The sequence below is a fragment of the Garra rufa genome, chromosome 7, assembly GCF_049309525.1.
Source record: "Garra rufa chromosome 7, GarRuf1.0, whole genome shotgun sequence".
Lineage (NCBI taxonomy): Eukaryota > Metazoa > Chordata > Actinopteri > Cypriniformes > Cyprinidae > Garra > Garra rufa.
This window is the reverse complement of record NC_133367.1, coordinates 10,279,113-10,297,236: the sequence shown is the minus strand read 5'-3', so window position 1 is coordinate 10,297,236 and position 18,124 is coordinate 10,279,113. Positions and strand designations below refer to the sequence as shown.

Here is an 18,124-nt window from a genome sequence, read left to right as displayed (position 1 = left end):
TAAAATATAAGTTTAAAAATGTCGTCTTTGTTGACTGAGGGTGGATCCAGACTTGGATTGTAACTAGTGTCCTCAAATACTCCTGTCTTGGTTTGTTTCATATCATTAAGATTTCATGATTTTTCTGGTTTAGTGACTGTATAGCATTTGCTGATGATCATCATAGATCTGAGTCATTGTTCTTTCTCTTTCTGTCTTCAGTCTGTGTGAATGCAGTATTACAGAGAAACAGTGTCTCATCCTGACTTCAGCTCTGAAATCAAACCCATCACACCTGAGAGAACTGGACCTGAGCTGGAATCAAATAACAAACACAGGAGTGAATCACTTATGTGACATACTGAAGGATTCACACTGTAAACTGGAGAGATTGAGGTCAGTAACATTCACATACAAGAATCAAAATGATGAAAATCACTTCAACAGTTTAAACCTAGACACTTTATACTCAATATCTCATGATGATGGAAAAATAAACATGATGATAATAATAGTATTTTCTTTTCTCTTTTTTTTTTTTTTGCTCTTTCTGTCAGTGTAGGTTAAGATACTGTGGAATGACAGATGAAGGTTGTTCTGCTGTGACTTCAGCTCTGAAATCAAACCCATCACACCTGAGAGAACTGGACCTGAGCATGAATAAACTAGGAGACTCTGGAGTGAAAAACCTCAGTGATCTACTGATGAACCCACAATTCAAGCTGGAGAAACTAGAGTAAGTACAGTTAAAGTTTATTTATTTTAAGATAACAGGGCTTAAGTTATATTGTTTAAAGCAGTGCAATTTGCCATGTTGGTCACATTATTATTATTATTATTATTATTATTATTATTATTCAAGTAATTGTTTAAGCTGCAGAATTTGATACAATATTCTAGAGATGTAACGGTATCAAAACTTCACGGTATGGTAATACCTCGGTATGTATGGCACGGTACGGTATTTATTGAATCATATACAGGAAAAACAAAACTAATGAAGAGACTCGAAAAAAAAAGTGCCAGAAGTGTTTATTAAACAGTTTACATGAACACTGAACATATCAATGGCATACAAATTAGCCATCTATCTGTAAACTTTGAAACAGAAACTTAAATTTTTAAATTTTAGTAACAAAAAATTATTAAAGCATGAAAAAAACAGTCAAATCAGTTTAGCTGAATGAGTTGTCTGAATCCAGTTGTCTGCTTGAAATAAGATTTTTTTTTTCTTACCCCATTTGCAGATTATTTAGCTTGTTTTAAACAAAAACTCACTTAATTTTGACTTGTTTTTACTAAAAACAAGACAATAATTTTTACTTGTCTATAAAATCCTTCTTGATTTAAGAATTTTTTGATATTTTGGCTGGAAACAAGACAAAATTCTAAGTAAGAAAAGCATTTTTTGCAGTGCAGTAGGCTCTCATGCCTTTCTTTCACATTAAATCTTTATTAAAAACAATCCTTTAAAGAACTTTTCTACCTGGACAAGTGCATCTATTATGTTGCCTAGTTTATTTAAAACTGCACCTTTCCTTATTTTAAACCTAGCCAAAAAGCCACGTGTTGACTGTGAAACACAGTAGACTTCATTCATATGCATTTATGGTACATTTCTGTGTCAATCCATGTTCATTTTTACAGCGAACAATGCACTGTAACATTAATTCAGCGCATACAGCGCAGCAAAAAATAGACTCGATGCCGAAACGATTGCTGCTCTGCTGCAAAGGCACCGCTTCTAGGACGTACTGCCGGACAGCAACCGCGTGCAGTGTGAACGCTCTAATCCCTTAACATGGGTGCTGAAAAGAAAACGTAACGCATACGCACTGCTGACCGAGCATGTAGGTTCGACCATTTCCATCTCTTTTCCTTGCTGCTACAGTCTGTAGCGACAACAGACCGCAAAGGATGATGGCCACGCCTGGGCTGATGGGAAATGTAGTTCCCGCTACCTCCCGTTCACTCCATTCGCCTGTGCAAACTTTTCTCAGAATACCTATCGTTTTATCGAGTCATGCGACCATGGTAGTATCGAAAAAATGTGTTATTGCGGGATGACAGTATTTACAATACCGTTACATCCCTATATTCTGATTGTGAAAATGTGGAAATTATTCTTTAATGAAGGAGCAAATAATAGAGGCATTAAATAAATAGATATAGGGTAAAGATAAATAAATAAAAAAAAACAATATGATGATCATCATAGATCTTGAACCTCAGTGTGAATTAAATACAAAACCCAGGAGTGAATGACTTATGTGACGTACTGAAGGATTCACACTGTAAACTGGAGAGATTGAGGTAATTCATTGACAAGTTAATTTACAAGTAATCAGTTAATGATGAACTAATTATTTACAAAACATGAGTATGTGTTTGTAAATTATTAATAAGTGATAAGATCATTTTATTAAGTAATATGCTAACAATTTACCAATCTGTCATAAATTATCTTAAACAATGGCATATCATGAAATAATCAAACAGATCCTTAGTAAATGGTTAAAAAATTACTAGTTAACCCCTTAACTGTCACCCCCATTTTTTTTAAATAGTTGTGAAAGTGCACCATCCAAACTTCAATTGTTGTAATTCAGGAACACTTTGAATCTAAGGTAGGTCTCTTTTTAAAGAAAACAATACAGAACAGTTAAAATTTACTGTAAAGAAAATACACTGTATAAATTTTATTATATTTTATATACAATACATATTTTACATAACAGGTTTTATCCTAAATTTGATATCAGATTGGGTCCGTGTAACGGTTTGCAGTTCTTTGTTCAATTTACACCATTAAAATTAACCAGATTTTTTTTTTTTTTTTTCAAATTTCTCACAAACAGATATTTGTCTCTCTGTTTAATTTTCTGTTCTACAAGCTTAGGTTGTGGCACCTGAATAAGATTTTTGAACACATAAAACATGACTCATTCTGTTTTTGCGCTCGCGGGTGGTCCGTACCATAGATATTTATTTATATATATATATATATATATATATATATATATATATATATAAGCAACGACAAAGCAAGAGTTGAGTGAGCCCCGGAGGGTGAATTTATTGAATAGATGCAGCAGAAATGAACAATACGGGTGAGTGAGGAGGTGATGTCGTCAGCTTCGCGGTGCAGGGTGATTTCTTCCTGAGTGGTGCTTTTCCCAGTGACGGTGGCCAGTGAAGGGGTTGGTGCAAAGGACGTGCTTTAACCCCGGTGCATGCAACCCGGAAGTGGGAACCAAGCGGTCACGGCGAGTCTGCGGGAAGAATGACACAAAGATTAGGTAAGTCTCACGCTTCATCGGAGATGGCTCTCAGCCCTCTGTTTCCAACAGTCTGCTTATAAAGCTGGTGTGGCCGTTACCGATTGGCCCGTGTTGAGTGGTTCCAGCTGGTGCTCGTGTGTTGCCAGGGCGACGCTGATAGATCCTCGGGACTCCCGTCACACTCCCCCCCCCCAAGCGACGTCCTGGTCCTGGAGGTGGAAAACAGAAAGGGGAGACAGGGGGTGGGAGGGGAGTGACCCCTGACAGACCTGAATAAGCAGCCCAGGACCGAGAGAGACCGTCGGCATTGGTGTTGCTGGAACCGGCCCGGTGGCGCACATCGAAGTGGAAGTCCTGGAGCGACAGGAACCATCTCGTGACCCGGGAGTTTGTGTCCTTGGCCCGGGCCATCCATTGCAGAGGAGCATGGTCTGTAAAGAGAGTGAATTTACGGCCCAAAAGGTAATACCTTAGCTCCAGGATGGCCCACTTGATGGCGAGCGTTTCTTTCTCCACAGCAGCATAGTTCCTCTCGGCCCGGGTCAGCTTGCGGCTGATGTAGACAACCGTATGCTCCTCTCTCTCCTGGACTTGGGAGAGCACGGCCCCCAATCCCATGTCTGAAGCATCCGTTTGGAGCAGGAAGGGGCAACTGAAGTCTGGAGCGCGCAGGACCGGCTCCGTCGTCAAGGCCTGTTTGATACGTTGGAAAGCCTGCTCCGCTTCCTGGGTCCAGCGAACTCGTTCGGGTTGCCCCTTCCTGGTCAGGTCCGTCGGGGGGCCGCTATAGAGGAGAAGCTGGGGATGAAGCAACGGTAATAGCCGGCCAACCCCAGGAAAGCCCGTACTTGGGTTTTGTTGTGTGGCTTTGGGGCTTCTAAGATCGCCTTGACTTTGTTCTCTTGGGGCTTGACAAGTCCTCTTCCTATTGTAAAACCCAGGTACTTAGCTTCATTTAGGGCAAGATGGCATTTGCGGGGGTTGGCTGTCAGTCCAGCCCAACGAAGCTCAGACAGCACCCTTCTGAGGCGATCGAGGTGGTCGTCCCATGCCTCCGAGTGGATTACCACATCGTCTAGGTAAGCCGCTGCGTAGGTCTGATGGGGCCGGAGTACCACGTCCATTAGGCGCTGGAACGTCGCTGGAGCGCCATGCAGGCCGAAGGGAAGGGTCCGGTACTGCCAGTGGCCTGACAGAGTGAAACTTGTCAATAGCCTTTTGTGAGGTCAAGGGTCGTGATGTACCGGGCCCTTCCCAGGCGCTCCAGGAGTTCATCCACCCGGGGCATGGGGTAACTGTCAAAGTCTGAGACTTCATTAAGGCGCCGGTAGTCTTTGCAGAACCTAAGGGTGCCATCCGGCTTTGGGACCAGGACTATCGGGCTGGACCAAGGGCTCCGGGATGGCTCGATTACCCCCAGCTTGAGCATCTTCTGAATTTCCTCCTCTATAGCTTGCCGGCGGGCCTCGGGGACTCGATAGGGCCGTTGCCGGACAATGATGCCGGGAGGAGTGCGGATATCATGGGATAGAACATTAGTCTGGCCCGGGGTGTCGGAGAAGACGTCCAGGAACTGACTGACCAGGTGCCGCAGCTCCGTCTTCTGGGCGGCGGACAAGTTGGGATTAATGTCCACAACCGCGGGTTCTGTGACGGCCAGGGCGGCGGCTTGGTCCCTATCCCCAATCCACTTTTTCAACAGGTTGACATGGTATAGCTGTAGAGGTCGTCTTCGCCCGGGCTGTCTCACACGATAGTTAACAGGGCCTACCCTCTCCTCCACAGTAAATGGTCCCTGCCATTGAGCGAGAAACTTGCAGGCTGCGTTTGGGACCAAGACCATCACCCTGTCTCCAGGCTGGAACTCCCGCGGTTGGGCCGTCCGGTTATAATGGCGTTGCTGGGCTTGTTGGGATTTCTCAAGGTGCTCCCGGACTAATGGCATGACTCTATCGATCTTACTCCTCATATCCTGTACGTGTTCCATGACGGTGCGGTAGACAGCCGGCTGCTGCTCCCAGGCCTCTCGGGCTACGTCGAGAAGACCACGAGGTTGGCGACCAAGCAGGAGTTCAAAGGGGGTAAACCCGGTGGAGGCTTGGGGGACCTCCCGGATGCCGAAGAGAACGTAGGGTAAGAGCAGGTCCCAGTCCTTCTTGTCTTCAGCCGCCACCCTCCGTAGCATCTGTTTTAGGGTCTGATTAAATCTCTCGACGAGCCCGTCGGTCTGAGGATGGTAGACTGATGTTTTGACTTGTTTTACCTTCAGCAGCCGGCACAGGTCAGCCATTAGCCGGGACATAAAATGGGTTCCCTGGTCGGTCAGAATCTCCGACGGGATGCCCACCCGGCTGGAGAGAAGGAACAGCTCGCGGGCGATGGCTTTGGCGGTAGCTTGGCAAAGGGGGACTGGCTCGGGGTACCGGGTGGCGTAGTCGACGATGACTAGGATATGCTCAAGCCCCCGGCCAGACCTCGGCAACGGCCCCACGATGTCCATCCCGATCCACTCGAAAGGCACCCCAATGATAGGTAAGGGAATCAGCGGGCTGGGGGGAGGCTTTCGAGGTAACGTGCGTTAACACTCGGGGCAGGCCTGGCAAAAGTTTTTTACCTGGGCTTCCAGTCCCGGCCAGTGGAACCTGTCGCGGATTCTTTGGGTAGTATTCTGGGCGCCCAGGTGACCGGCTATAGGGTGAGCGTGGGCGAGCTCAAGGACCATCTCCGTTTTCCCCTTCGGAACTACCAGTAAATGTTTAACCTCCCCCCGTCGCTCCGCAACGCAGTACAACAGGCCGTTTTGAACGACGAAGTGTGGGAGAGGGTGAGGGGCTGGCAGAATCTCCTGGCCCTCCAGGATGCGAACCTGGCGCCAGCAGTGTTTAAGCCTGTCGTCCTCCTTTTGGGCTTTTCCGAAATCGCCTCCTCCGGTGACCTGTTGGAAAACATCATGGAAGAGGTTAGTGCGTTGGGCGGCAGACTCACCCTCTCTCCCACTGTCGGATGTCATCAGGCTGGAGCGGTATCCAGACCCCCGCAACGGCTGAGGCCGCGGCTTGCGGCGGGAGCGGGCAGGCTGTGCGGTCGCGGCCAAGGCGGCGTCCAGCCCCAGCCAGTCTCGACCCAGTAGTATAGGGACAGGCAGGTCCTTTAAAACCCCGGCCTCCAAGGTCCACGTCTGTCCACCCTTATGGAAGGTAAGAAGGTTAGTCTGTACCTGACATGTATTTCCGTGGACACAGGTAATCGGCATCATGGCTTTGGAGGCTGGCCGGGGCCTGAGGGAAACTGCACTTCCTGAATCCAGCACGGCCCGAAAGCGACGTCCTCGGACTCTCACGGTGGCGGTAGGCGCTCCTGGGGGAGTCTTCTGGTGGACCACACAGCCTGCCATCCAAGCCTTGATGGTGGGGGACGGTGGGTCTGTGGGCATAGGCTCGTCGCGGGGGCTGGTCGGCCTGTGTACTGGTCGTGGGGTGCCTTCCGGCGGCCGTCGCCCCTGGCTCACCCTCCGGGGAAATGGCTGCGCTTGCTCCCCGGCCTCCCGATGGTAGGTAGCGTCCGCCAGCTCTACTGCTTCGATCACCTCCGCAATGGTTTTGGGCCCCCGCATGCCAGCGGCCTGCCTCATCGAGCGGGGCAAGTCTCTCAGCAGCCAATCGACCACTACCCGTTTGGCGACTTGAGCTGGGGAGGGTGAATCTTCTAGCAGCCAGTGTTCGGCTAACCGCATCAGATCAGCGGCCTGGGTGCGGACTGGCAATCGTGTTTTAAACTCCCACTCATGGAAGCGTTGGGCGGCAGTGGTCGCAGAGAGCCCGAGCCGACCCAATATTTATTTTTTTAACTCATTATAATTGTTTTGGGAGGACGCTGGTAAAGAAAAATACACCCGTTGGGCCTCACCAGAGAGCAACGGTGCCAGTGCCGCAGCCCAAGTACCTCTCGCCCATCCCTCCGTGCAAGCGAGTGATTCAAACATCTTAACCCTCTGGGGTCCGAGGGTGTTTTGGGGCCCTGAAGAAGTTTTGACATGCCTTGACATTTGTGCTTTTTTCAGTATGTTAAAAACATATTAATATCCTAAATCTAAATACATTTTATTTAGCACAAATTGGACTACAAAAATATGTAAGCAACATGAATGTACATTTTTAAGTTTTTGAGAAAACAACGTTTATGCGTGCATATTGAAAAACTAAATTTTTGAAGTCACTGAAATAAGGCCATCTAACACATACAGAATATTTGTTCTCGGGACCTTCGAGAATTGGATGTGGTAGGCTTGGTTTTTTTCTACCAAATGATGTGAAAATCATCTAGTTCACTTGTTTTCACAAAACAGTATATAGATTTACATTTTTGAAGACACTTTTTGTTTAGAATGGCTGTATGCGAGGAGGCGTGAATCATCATGAATAATGCTGTGATTTACACCTGAGAAGACAAAGACCTGCATAATGAGCCGCATAATGAGCCAATCAGTCAGATGTTGACTGAGAGGAAACAACAGAAAGAATAAAGGCAAAATGAAAGGACAAAATAAATATATATTTAGTTTGAAGCATATTTTGAATATATTTAACTATCACACAAAATAACTTGAGATTCACTTGTGAGTGCAGTTAAACTTTTTATTAGGAACAAAAGTGATAAACAACACAGAAGTCAAGATGTCGAGGGTGCAATATCCAAATCACTCGTAGGAAACTTGAACACAGGAGAACGGGGAACAGCAGAAACTGCAAAGAAAACAAGTAGATGTGAGCAACACAATGATCTGACAAAGACAGAGCTAACATGGAGAAAACACATCTACTACCAGCCAAACTTTATTATTAAAAGTTTTTTTTTTTGAGCAGTTTTTTTGCATAGTAAACCTATTTCACAAAATTAGATAATTATTTTTCTTTAAAAAAGTACATTTGACTGGTAGTGTATAGCTTAGGCATATAACAGTTAGGTGCAAATAAAAACAGTGCAAGATAAATACAGGTGTAAGGTTTGTAATGAAGTAATACAGGAGAAACCATACATCTTCTACCTTTCATACAGATTACTTAAAAAGAGAATATTAGTTTTTTATTTGAATTGGTTCATGTAAAAGTAAACATTTCAAGCTTTCTACACGTATATGTATTATGTTTGTGAGGCACGTAATCACTGAGATTTAGGTTGTTTCATTTATGTGTCTGTGAAAAGATATAACAGAGACAGTGAAGGCAGAGTGCGTGCCCTGTCTGTTTTCTTATTTTCATAAAAGCACAGTGTATACAAATAAAAATATACCCTCTACAGTTTCGAATGATGTATTGGTTGTATTTGTACGATCAAAACTGACGGAGAATTTTACATTCTTTTCGGCATTATTACAAAAGCGTGCCTCAGAACGCGCCGGCACGTTTTTCGACCAAAGTTGAAACATCCTGTCATCATGAGACATTTAGATGCAGTGAAATGAAACATACTTTATAATGTTTCACTTGCTGTAGTCAGGAAATACAGTTGGCAAAAAGTCTTAACTGGTAAAATGTGTGCACATTCTGTCACAGTAACAACTAACAAGTATAAAAGAAAAAAAACTTACTTGTGTAAATATCTCCTCTGCTCGTTCACGCCATGTCTCATTTAATGTTCATCTTCTGAAGTAAGTTTTATTCCTGACAGCCCGTCTTCTTCCAGAAAGGACTAACTTGAAAGAATAGAAACTGCTTTCTCCTTTGTTTACTGTGATGTGGGCGTCTACTTTTGGCGCGGCGCCCTCACGTGGACGATTTGAATTTGAAAAGATAGAATCGCTCTTGGGCGTGATCTAATTAAAACTAATGAAGCAGACAAGAGAGACTGGACATTGTGTTGGTTTCATACGGATTACTTTATCACAGAATATTTTATTTCAATAAACATTACTTCATTTGAAAGTATAGATATCAAGCTTTCTCTACATATATTGCTTATGTCTCTGTGTTGTGTATTGGCTGAGTTATAGTCTATTTTAATGACGCGTTTCTGAATGAAGATCACGGAGATCAACGCGGCAGACAGCACACCCTTTTTGTTTTCTTTATTTTGTAAAATCACAATATTTTTTTGGTTTTGTGAGTATATACAAATAAAAGTAGACCCTTTACAGATTCGATTGATGTACTGCTTTTATCTGTACAATCAGAAATGGCCGAGTAATTGAAGTTCCTTTTGGGAAACTGCCACAAAACGCGTATACGCGTGTTTGGACCCCAGGGGGTTAAGCTAGGCCTCAATGTCATCATATGCGGTTAGCTTGGGTAGTAGCCGGGCAGCGGTGACTCGTGGGTCCGGCAGGGGTACGTTCTGGGCGGCCGGTAACCGTAGTTCGGCCAAATACCCTTGAATGTGGCCATGCTGTTCAGTAAGCAGTTCAAAACATTGTTGCTGACGGACGCTAACCTCAGCAAACTGTTTCACTAGGTCCTCCATGTCAGCGGGGAGGAGCGAGCCTAAAAAGAAAGGAAAAAAACAACCGGAGGTGAGTAGCGGGACAAAATGGCGTCGTAAACAAAGTCTTGCTCGTTGGTGTTCTCAGGCCCGACTCTTTCGAATGTCTGCCCGCATTCTCCACCACCTTGTGGCCAGGCGGGGAACAGCAACGACAAAGCAAGAGTTGAGTGAGCCCCGGAGGGTGAATTTATTGAATAGATGCAGCAGAAATGAACAATACGGGTGAGTGAGGAGGTGATGTCGTCAGCTTCGCGGTGCAGGGTGATTTCTTCCTGAGTGGTGCTTTTCCCAGTGACGGTGGCCAGTGAAGGGGTTGGTGCAAAGGACGTGCTTTAACCCCGGTGCATGCAACCCGGAAGTGGGAACCAAGCGGTCACGGCGAGTCTGCGGGAAGAATGACACAAAGATCAGGTAAGTCTCACTCTTCATCGGAGATGGCTCTCAGCCCTCTGTTTCCAACAGTCTGCTTATAAAGCTGGTGTGGCCGTGACCGATTGGCCCGTGTTGAGTGGTTCCAGCTGGTGCTCGTGTGTTGCCAGGGCGACGCTGATAGATCCTCGGGACTCTGCACTGACAGACTCACGTGCGCTTTGTGTTTGTTCGTCCTAATGCTCGATTGCGGATGTGGTTAAATGCACTTGCATTTTTGAATAGTTTTAAACTAAACTGTACATACAGTCAGATATGTTTTCAGAGCAGGACAAAACATCTGATATATCGAAATAGATCTGTGCATCAGTGGCGTTCCGTCCATATAAGCTGCTAATGCTCCGCATACCCAGGCTGTCAGAGAGAATGCGTTCACGTGTTAATTAATATAAACATGCTTATAAATTGATCCCTTGTTTGAGATTTAATATTCTGGGCAAGCAGATTCTGCGCATCTTTCTCAACTCCTCAGAATTGATGCGTGTTCTCTGTTTTGCTGGCATGCGCTTGATTTTTAATTCGCAGGGTAAGCTGTTCGCGCCCAAGTGGAAAAACGCGCTGTTGCTGCCAGATCCTGATTGCCGAAAATCATATTGTGTTTAATGCACAACTAAATCAAATGAAAAAAATAAGTATATTTAATAAAGTATGTTTTCATAATTTCTCAACAATTCAAAATTTGAAAGTCCACTGAAAAAAATAGCCTATAAAAAATGTACAGTCGTGGCCAAAAGTTTTGAGAATGATACAAATATTAGTTTTCACAAAGTTTGCTGTTAAACTGCTTTTAGATCTTTGTTTCAGTGATGTACTGAAATATAATTACAAGCACTTCATACGTTTCAAAGGCTTTTATCGACAATTACATGACATTTATGCAAAGAGTCAGCATGCTCTCAATCAACTTCTGGGCCAAATCCTGACTGATAGCAACCCATTCTTTCATAATCACTTCTTGGAGTTTGTCAGAATTAGTGGGTTTTTGTTTGTCCACCCGCCTCTTGAGGATTCACCACAAGTTTTAAGATCTGGGGAGTTTCCAGGCCATGGACCCAAAATGTCAATGTTTTGGTCCCCGAGCCACTTAGTTATCACTTTTTCCTTATGGCACGGTGCTCCATCGTGCTGGAAAATGCATTGTTCTTCACCAAACTGTTGTTGGATTGTTGGAAGAAGTTGCTGTTGGAGGGTGTTTTGGTACCATTCTTTAGCGATGTTTTATTAACAAATTTAATAGAGGAGCACGCACAGATAATTAACACGGCCAATGCATTATCAGTAATCACTCCCTATCCAATCAGTGTTAAAGGGAATCACTATAAATAATCAAAGCAGCCTTACCTTCCTATCTCTCGTTTCAACATCCCTCCACCACCCCGTCTCCTCTCTATAGGGGGGAGCTATTGGGTTCGGGCCGATTGCCGAGCTCGGACCCTCTCCCCGGGCAGGGGGAATGCCCCGGGCTCGGGAACGAATTTCGAGCTCGGAGCCCTCTCCCGGACAGCACGCCAAATACGCTTAACCTTATACGCTATCCTTTTACTCTGTTTATTATCAGTAAGTGGGAACTCGTGAATTCATGGCTGTGTTTTTGGGCAAAATTGTGAGTGTGTCCACTCCCTTGGATGAGAAGCAACCCCACACATGAATGGTCTCAGGATGCTTTACTGTTGGCATGACACAGGACTGATGGTAGCGCTCACCTTTTCTTCTCCGGACAAGCCTTTTTCCAGATGCCCCAAACAATCGGAAAGAAGCTTCATCCGAGAATATGACTTTGCCCCAGTCCTCAGCAGTCCATTCACCATACTTTTTGCAGAAGATCAGTCTGTCCCTGATGTTTTTTTTTGGAGAGAAGTGGCTTCTTTGCTGCCCTTCTTGACACCAGGCCATCTTCCAAAAGTCTTGGCCTCACTGTGCGTGCAGATGCGCTCACACCTGCCTGCTGCCATTCCTGAGCAAGCTCTGCACTGGTGGCACTCCGATCCCGCAGCTGAATCCTCTTTAGGAGACGATCCTGGCGCTTGCTGGACTTTCTTGGATGCCCTGAAGCCTTCTTAACAATGCAGTGGAAAGTTTTTTTCAGGATTAAGTTAATTTTCATGACAAAGAATGACAACTTTTCCAATTTCCAATATTTATGTAATTTTCAAAACTTTTGGCCACGACTGTATATATATTTTTTTAAATAATAGCAAACAGGAAAAAGAGGAAGTGTTAAAATATGATTTCGTCTCTGATTTTATTGGTTTCTAAATATCTAAAGATATTATTATTTTTTGTATTACTGGTGGTGTTAGCACTCATCATACCTGGTAAAAAAAAAAAAAAAAAGTCACCGCTCGCCACTGCTGTGCATTACTTTGAATGCAGCCTGTTAAAGCTGCCTGTCTATGGTCTCATCTGTAATAATAAAACGCAGTAATGCTGAGGAAAAAAGAAAAACTACTGTCTGTAAACTTTCGGATACCTAAAGAACACTTATTTTAAATAAGTAATTGTTTTAAAAAGTACATTGCTTATAAAATGTAAAAAATAAAGTAAAATTGCCACAAAATAAATTTGATATAAAACATATATGAAAATGTAGCCATGTGCAGTAATATTGAAAATTGAGAATGTGAGCATCGTGATATTTAGTTGATAATAAAAACAGTAATTAAACTGAATCTTGAAACCAGTGAAGGTTGACACACCTACTTTTACAGAGATTCCAACTATAAACAAAAAGCATATAAACTGCAATTTTACATGTTTTTAAAATTGTAAAGTTGTATATGCACAGCAGAAGAATTAATTGGGAAAAATGTAGATCAAGAATCATTTTGTAATCAGATCGTGACTCCCAGAATCAGAATCGGATCGGATCGTGAAGTGCCTGAAGATTCCCACCCCTAATATCTATGGTCCGTACCATTACCACCGGGGGAGGAGACAGAGTGGCTGGATTAGCCTACAGCCAGAGCGCTTTATGTATTGGAATGAGGTTCATTGATTGGACCATGCAATAATTTAATGGATCAGTTATTTAAAAAAAAAAAAAAAAACAGAAAAATGAAAGTTTGAAGCCAATTTTTATCCATTTAATTTTGATGGTGCAAATTGAACAAAGAACTCCAAACGGTTACACGGACCAAATTTAAATCCTTACATCTAAAATTTATTTCAAATTTGAAGTTGATATGAAAAAAAATAAGTTCCTGTGAAAGTTTGAAATACAAAATAACCTTATATAATTCATACACTACCTGGTGCATAGTGCATTAGTGCATAAGAACATAGTGAATAAGTGAATAAGTGCAGAGTGTATAGTCGTCATTTGGGGCGCAGCTCATGTTTACCAAAAAAGACATTTGTACCCTCACCAGTCAGCCCTTACATTGCAGTACACACTACAAGTATTCAAAAGCTGTTGTGCAATCGCATGAATAAATCATTTACAAATCTTTCTACATCCTGTAGCGTCTGCCTATTTTCAATGATAATAGTTAGGCCGTTGGCCTTAGAGACCCTTTTAGCCTTTTGACATTTGCATATAAATTAAAGAGATAGCTTGTCCCTCTACATTTATATGGGTGTTAAATGGCCCATGGTTCCCTATTCACTGCCACGTAGTTGCTAAACAGACCAACTCTTGTCTCCCAATGGGACTTCAAAGGGATACCAACGAGGAGACAACAGGCAACTCGGTGCCAGGCTGGAGATGCCTGGCCACAGACAACCATTACAATACACAAACACACATACACAAAGACTTTTTCCTTATTTAGCCTATAATTAATCGATCACAAATGTATCTGGTATATGCATGTGTTGTTTGTATGTTTCTCTATCATATTCGCCTAGTTACCAAATTATCTGTATCAGTTAACCCTGTGAATACTTATATTCCTGTGTATTAATGTATCTTTGGTTTAATATCTTCTAGACTGTTCGTTCTTGGTACCAAAATGATCTGCTCTTCATTTTCTAAACAATTGTGTATGCTATGTGATTAGAAGATGCATCATATTGTTTACACTGTATTTTGGGTAAAACTGAAACAATTTCACAGACCAGCCGTAGACATGCAAATGGACCATAAAGTGAAGACAAAGAAAGTTGTCCCGCTCAAAAATCCAAGCTTTGGATTGGCCGGTCCGCCCAAACGTGGGTGTGACAGAGAACATTTGAAAAGATCTGGGCTCAAGCAGATCTTGGCTTTTTCTTTTTTTTCTTCAGCGGTCTCTTCAGCTTTTCTTCAACCTTCTGGATCTTCTCCAAGACTCATCACTGAGTCTAACTTTCGGTAGTTTTATCTTCAGATAACTTTGTAGACTCGTTGTGGATTTCCCTATCTTCAGAAGAACTACAGAAACTTCCAGCTCACTCTCTTAACGGAATCCATCAAGAATCTCCATTGTTTACCGCATCAAGACTCTTGTTCAGCAAACAAAGCCAATGCAAGTATCTATTTACCGCTATTTTAGATGCGTTTAAGTGAGCCCCTTTTTAAGGTGAATTGATTCTTTGATGATTCTCATTAGGTTGTGGTTATTTGATACTAAATACTACCATTCTTCTTCTTCTTCTTCTCTCTCTCTCTCTCTCTTTCCTCATTTAATTCCTTTCTTTGTATATATATATGTGTTTTTATTAGTAGTTGTACGTTCACCGTAGATTCATTTATTAAATACCCTATATTTCACAATTTATTGTCCCTGAGTGCTGCTCATAATCCGAGGTCCCTGAATGTCTGATTTTGCTACATGCTATATGTGGATCTCACTGAATTATTGCTAGTACTGACTAAAGTAGGAAAGTTACTCTTTCTTGGCCAGAAACGTAATTCTTCCTAGAATTGATAAATGATTATACTATCTATTCGGCGGACGAACAGATCAAATAATTGTAATATTAATTCTGCTACGGTTAATTCTGAGATCTGATTTAAATATTTGTAATTAATTATAACCAGTTATAATTAATCATAAATATTTTCCCTTTTGAGCTATAAAACGCTACAATCCCCTAATCTAAAGTGTAAACTACTCATCAGTTGTAAATGTTTTACAAATCTGCCGGTTCCAGGTTGTGTGGGTGTCAGGTGGGTATAAACACTGGGGGAAAGACCTTTGAATAATGAGTCAAACATTTACAACTGATGAGAAGTTTACACTTTAGATTAGGGGATGCAGAAAGATTTGTCAATGATTTATTCATGATGCGATCTTCAGTGGAGGATAAACATTTAAAAGATTGATATTTTAATTTCAGTTTTTAAGTGACAAATAATATATTGACTAGTAATGTATTTTTTTAAGATAACTTACGACAGATTTGTAAATTGTTAGCATATAACGTAATAATCATTTGTGAAGGTATAATCAGGTTTTGTAAATGATTAGTTCATCATTAGCTAATTACTTGTAATTGACTTGTAAATGGATTAACAACACATACACAAATTGTTAGCATATCACTTATTAAACATTTATGAATGTTTTGCAAATCATTATTTTATCATTAACTAACCACTTATAAATTGCTTACAACTGAACATTATTATAAAGTGTTACCGATCGTCTTTTATCCTCGGTTTTATTTGCTTATGATAAATTATGTGACTTATTTTCTTCTTATTTTCTGCTCTCCCTCTTTCTGTCAATGTAGGTTAAGAGACTGTGAAATGACAGATGAAGGTTGTTCTGCTGTGTCTTCAGCTCTGAAATCAAACCCATCACACCTGAGAGAACTGAACCTGAGCTGGAATAAACTAGGAGACTCTGGAGTGAAAAACCTCAGTGATCTACTGATGAACCCACAATTCAAGCTGGAGAAACTAGAGTTAGTATCATTATACTGTACAGCAGTTACAGTCAGATTAAAGTTCACTGTTTAGATTATTTGAAGACAACAGACTCAAGTCACATCATTTATAGTGCTGCATCTTCTGCTTTTTCTCCATCATCAGAAAGATTCAGCAATACTATTAGTTCATGGGTTTGTATGTGTATTAGAAAGAGCATTAAACTTGCTGAAATCTGACATGTTTGCTGTGAAACAAGACAGAAGTGAAAACAGAATAAAAACAAGTGTAACAAATGACAGTAGATTATTCTGACAGTCACATTTATACTGGACTAATGCTACTTTCACTAAATCTGCTTTTATTCAAAATGTTTATTTAGAGATTGTACACTATAACTTAAAATAATTTATTAATTTATCAGATTGTCTTGCATCAAAAGTATGAATTAAGACCTTTTAAGTGTTGATGTAGCTTTTGTGTCTACATTAATCCTATATATTAATCTAAATTAATAAAAAGTCCTCGAATACTCCTGTCCTGGTTTGTTTCATATCATTAAGATTTCATGATCTTTCTGGTTTATTAGTGACTGTATAGCATTTGCTGATGATCATCATAGATCTGAGTCATTGTTCTTTCTCTTTCTGTCTTCAGTCTGTGTGGATGCAGTATTACAGAGAAACAGTGTCTCATCCTGACTTCAGCTCTGAAATCAAACCCATCACACCTGAGAGAACTGAACCTGAGCGGGAATCAAATCACAAACACAGGAGTGAATGACTTATGTGACGTACTGAAGGATTCACACTGTAAACTGGAGAGATTGAGGTCAGTAACATTCACATACAAGAATCAAAATGATGAAAATCACTTCAACAGTTTAAACCAAAACACTTAATACTCAATATCTCAAATTGAGTTTTTGAAAGACAGAGATAATAAAAACAGATAAGTCACAAACAAGTCACATTTTATAAATGCATTTAGAAATATTTATAAAGCGGTAAATAAAGTGAAATGTTTGCAAACATTATAAACACTATAAACATCGCTATAGTCTATTTTAGTCCCCCTTACTCCACAACAAATCCTTTCAATTTAACGCCATTCAGAACAGAACAAGAATGAAAAATATAAGTAGTTTATAAGCGTTGAGCCAAAATGAATGAACTGAAAGTGAAATAGAAACAGAAACTGTTGTTGGGCTCATGTAGTCTACCTCTCTGATTTGACACGAACCCAAAAACTCTCATCTTCACAATGTATTTGTGTGCTAAACTATTATTTCTGATGTAAACTAGTCTTTGTCCTTCACTCATGTTCAATATGGATGTCAAACGTCATTCTTCACATGAGCAATAATGTGTTTGTCATAACAGCACAGCGGTACGGTGCTCACACTGAACAGCACAGATTGTACTACGGACCAGTGATGCGCGGGTTGATCCGAAATGAGCGGGTGCCCGCGGTCACCCGTGGTTACGAGTCATTCAAAAATATTTTTAATGATTTTCGGGGCGCGGTCGGTCGGGTCGTTTGAAATAAAGATGCCAATTAAATCTTTGTAATTTATATACAACTAGACACACTTTTCTATGAAATACATAGACCTACACTTTATTGGCTGAATAATATTTACCTTTTGAATGTTGAGTGTTATTAACTGTTGAATAAATGCTGACGCGGGACAAAATGGCCGATTTACCAAAACGTTGAACTGATCAATGTCATTGTACCATTTTAATAGGCTACTTTTAAACGCATATAATGTCAGCTTTATGTATTTTCTGAGAGGGGGTGGGATTTTTATTGGGAAAGTCGGGGAGAGATTCACACTTCGATTAGACTGGATAAACACACGCAGCATCTTAATTGTTAAGAAAATGGTATTCCTAATAAATGTCTCGAATAATTTCATTATGTCCAATGTTTCTCTTTCTTTTTGGAATTATTAGACACATTTCACTATGTCTTTTCAAATGTCTAGGTCTGTTTAATTTCCTTAATTATACAATTTAGCACTATTTTTTAATGTTTATTCAAGCAATAATATATAAATTATCTCATGTATATGCTTGTTTAAAACCATTAAAAACGAATTCCGAATAAAAACGGAATTTTTTCTTTACATTTCCAGAGAGCGAAACGAACGAAATTGAGCATTACT

At 41.5% G+C, this 18,124-nt stretch overlaps 1 protein-coding gene across 1 annotated transcript in view; it reads right to left on the bottom strand.

Moving 5' to 3' along the window:
- Nucleotides 1-9,509: 9,509 nt before the first annotated feature.
- Nucleotides 9,510-18,124, bottom strand: part of LOC141337910 (NLR family CARD domain-containing protein 3-like) — a 31,625-nt gene continuing 23,010 nt past the window's right edge. Inside the window, exons 9-10 of the mRNA XM_073843486.1 lie at nt 9,958-10,067; nt 9,510-9,736 (exon numbers count right to left, since the gene is read on the bottom strand). Of these exons, the coding sequence (XP_073699587.1) occupies nt 9,510-9,736; nt 9,958-10,067 (337 nt within the window). The remainder of the gene's footprint in view (nt 9,737-9,957; nt 10,068-18,124) is intronic.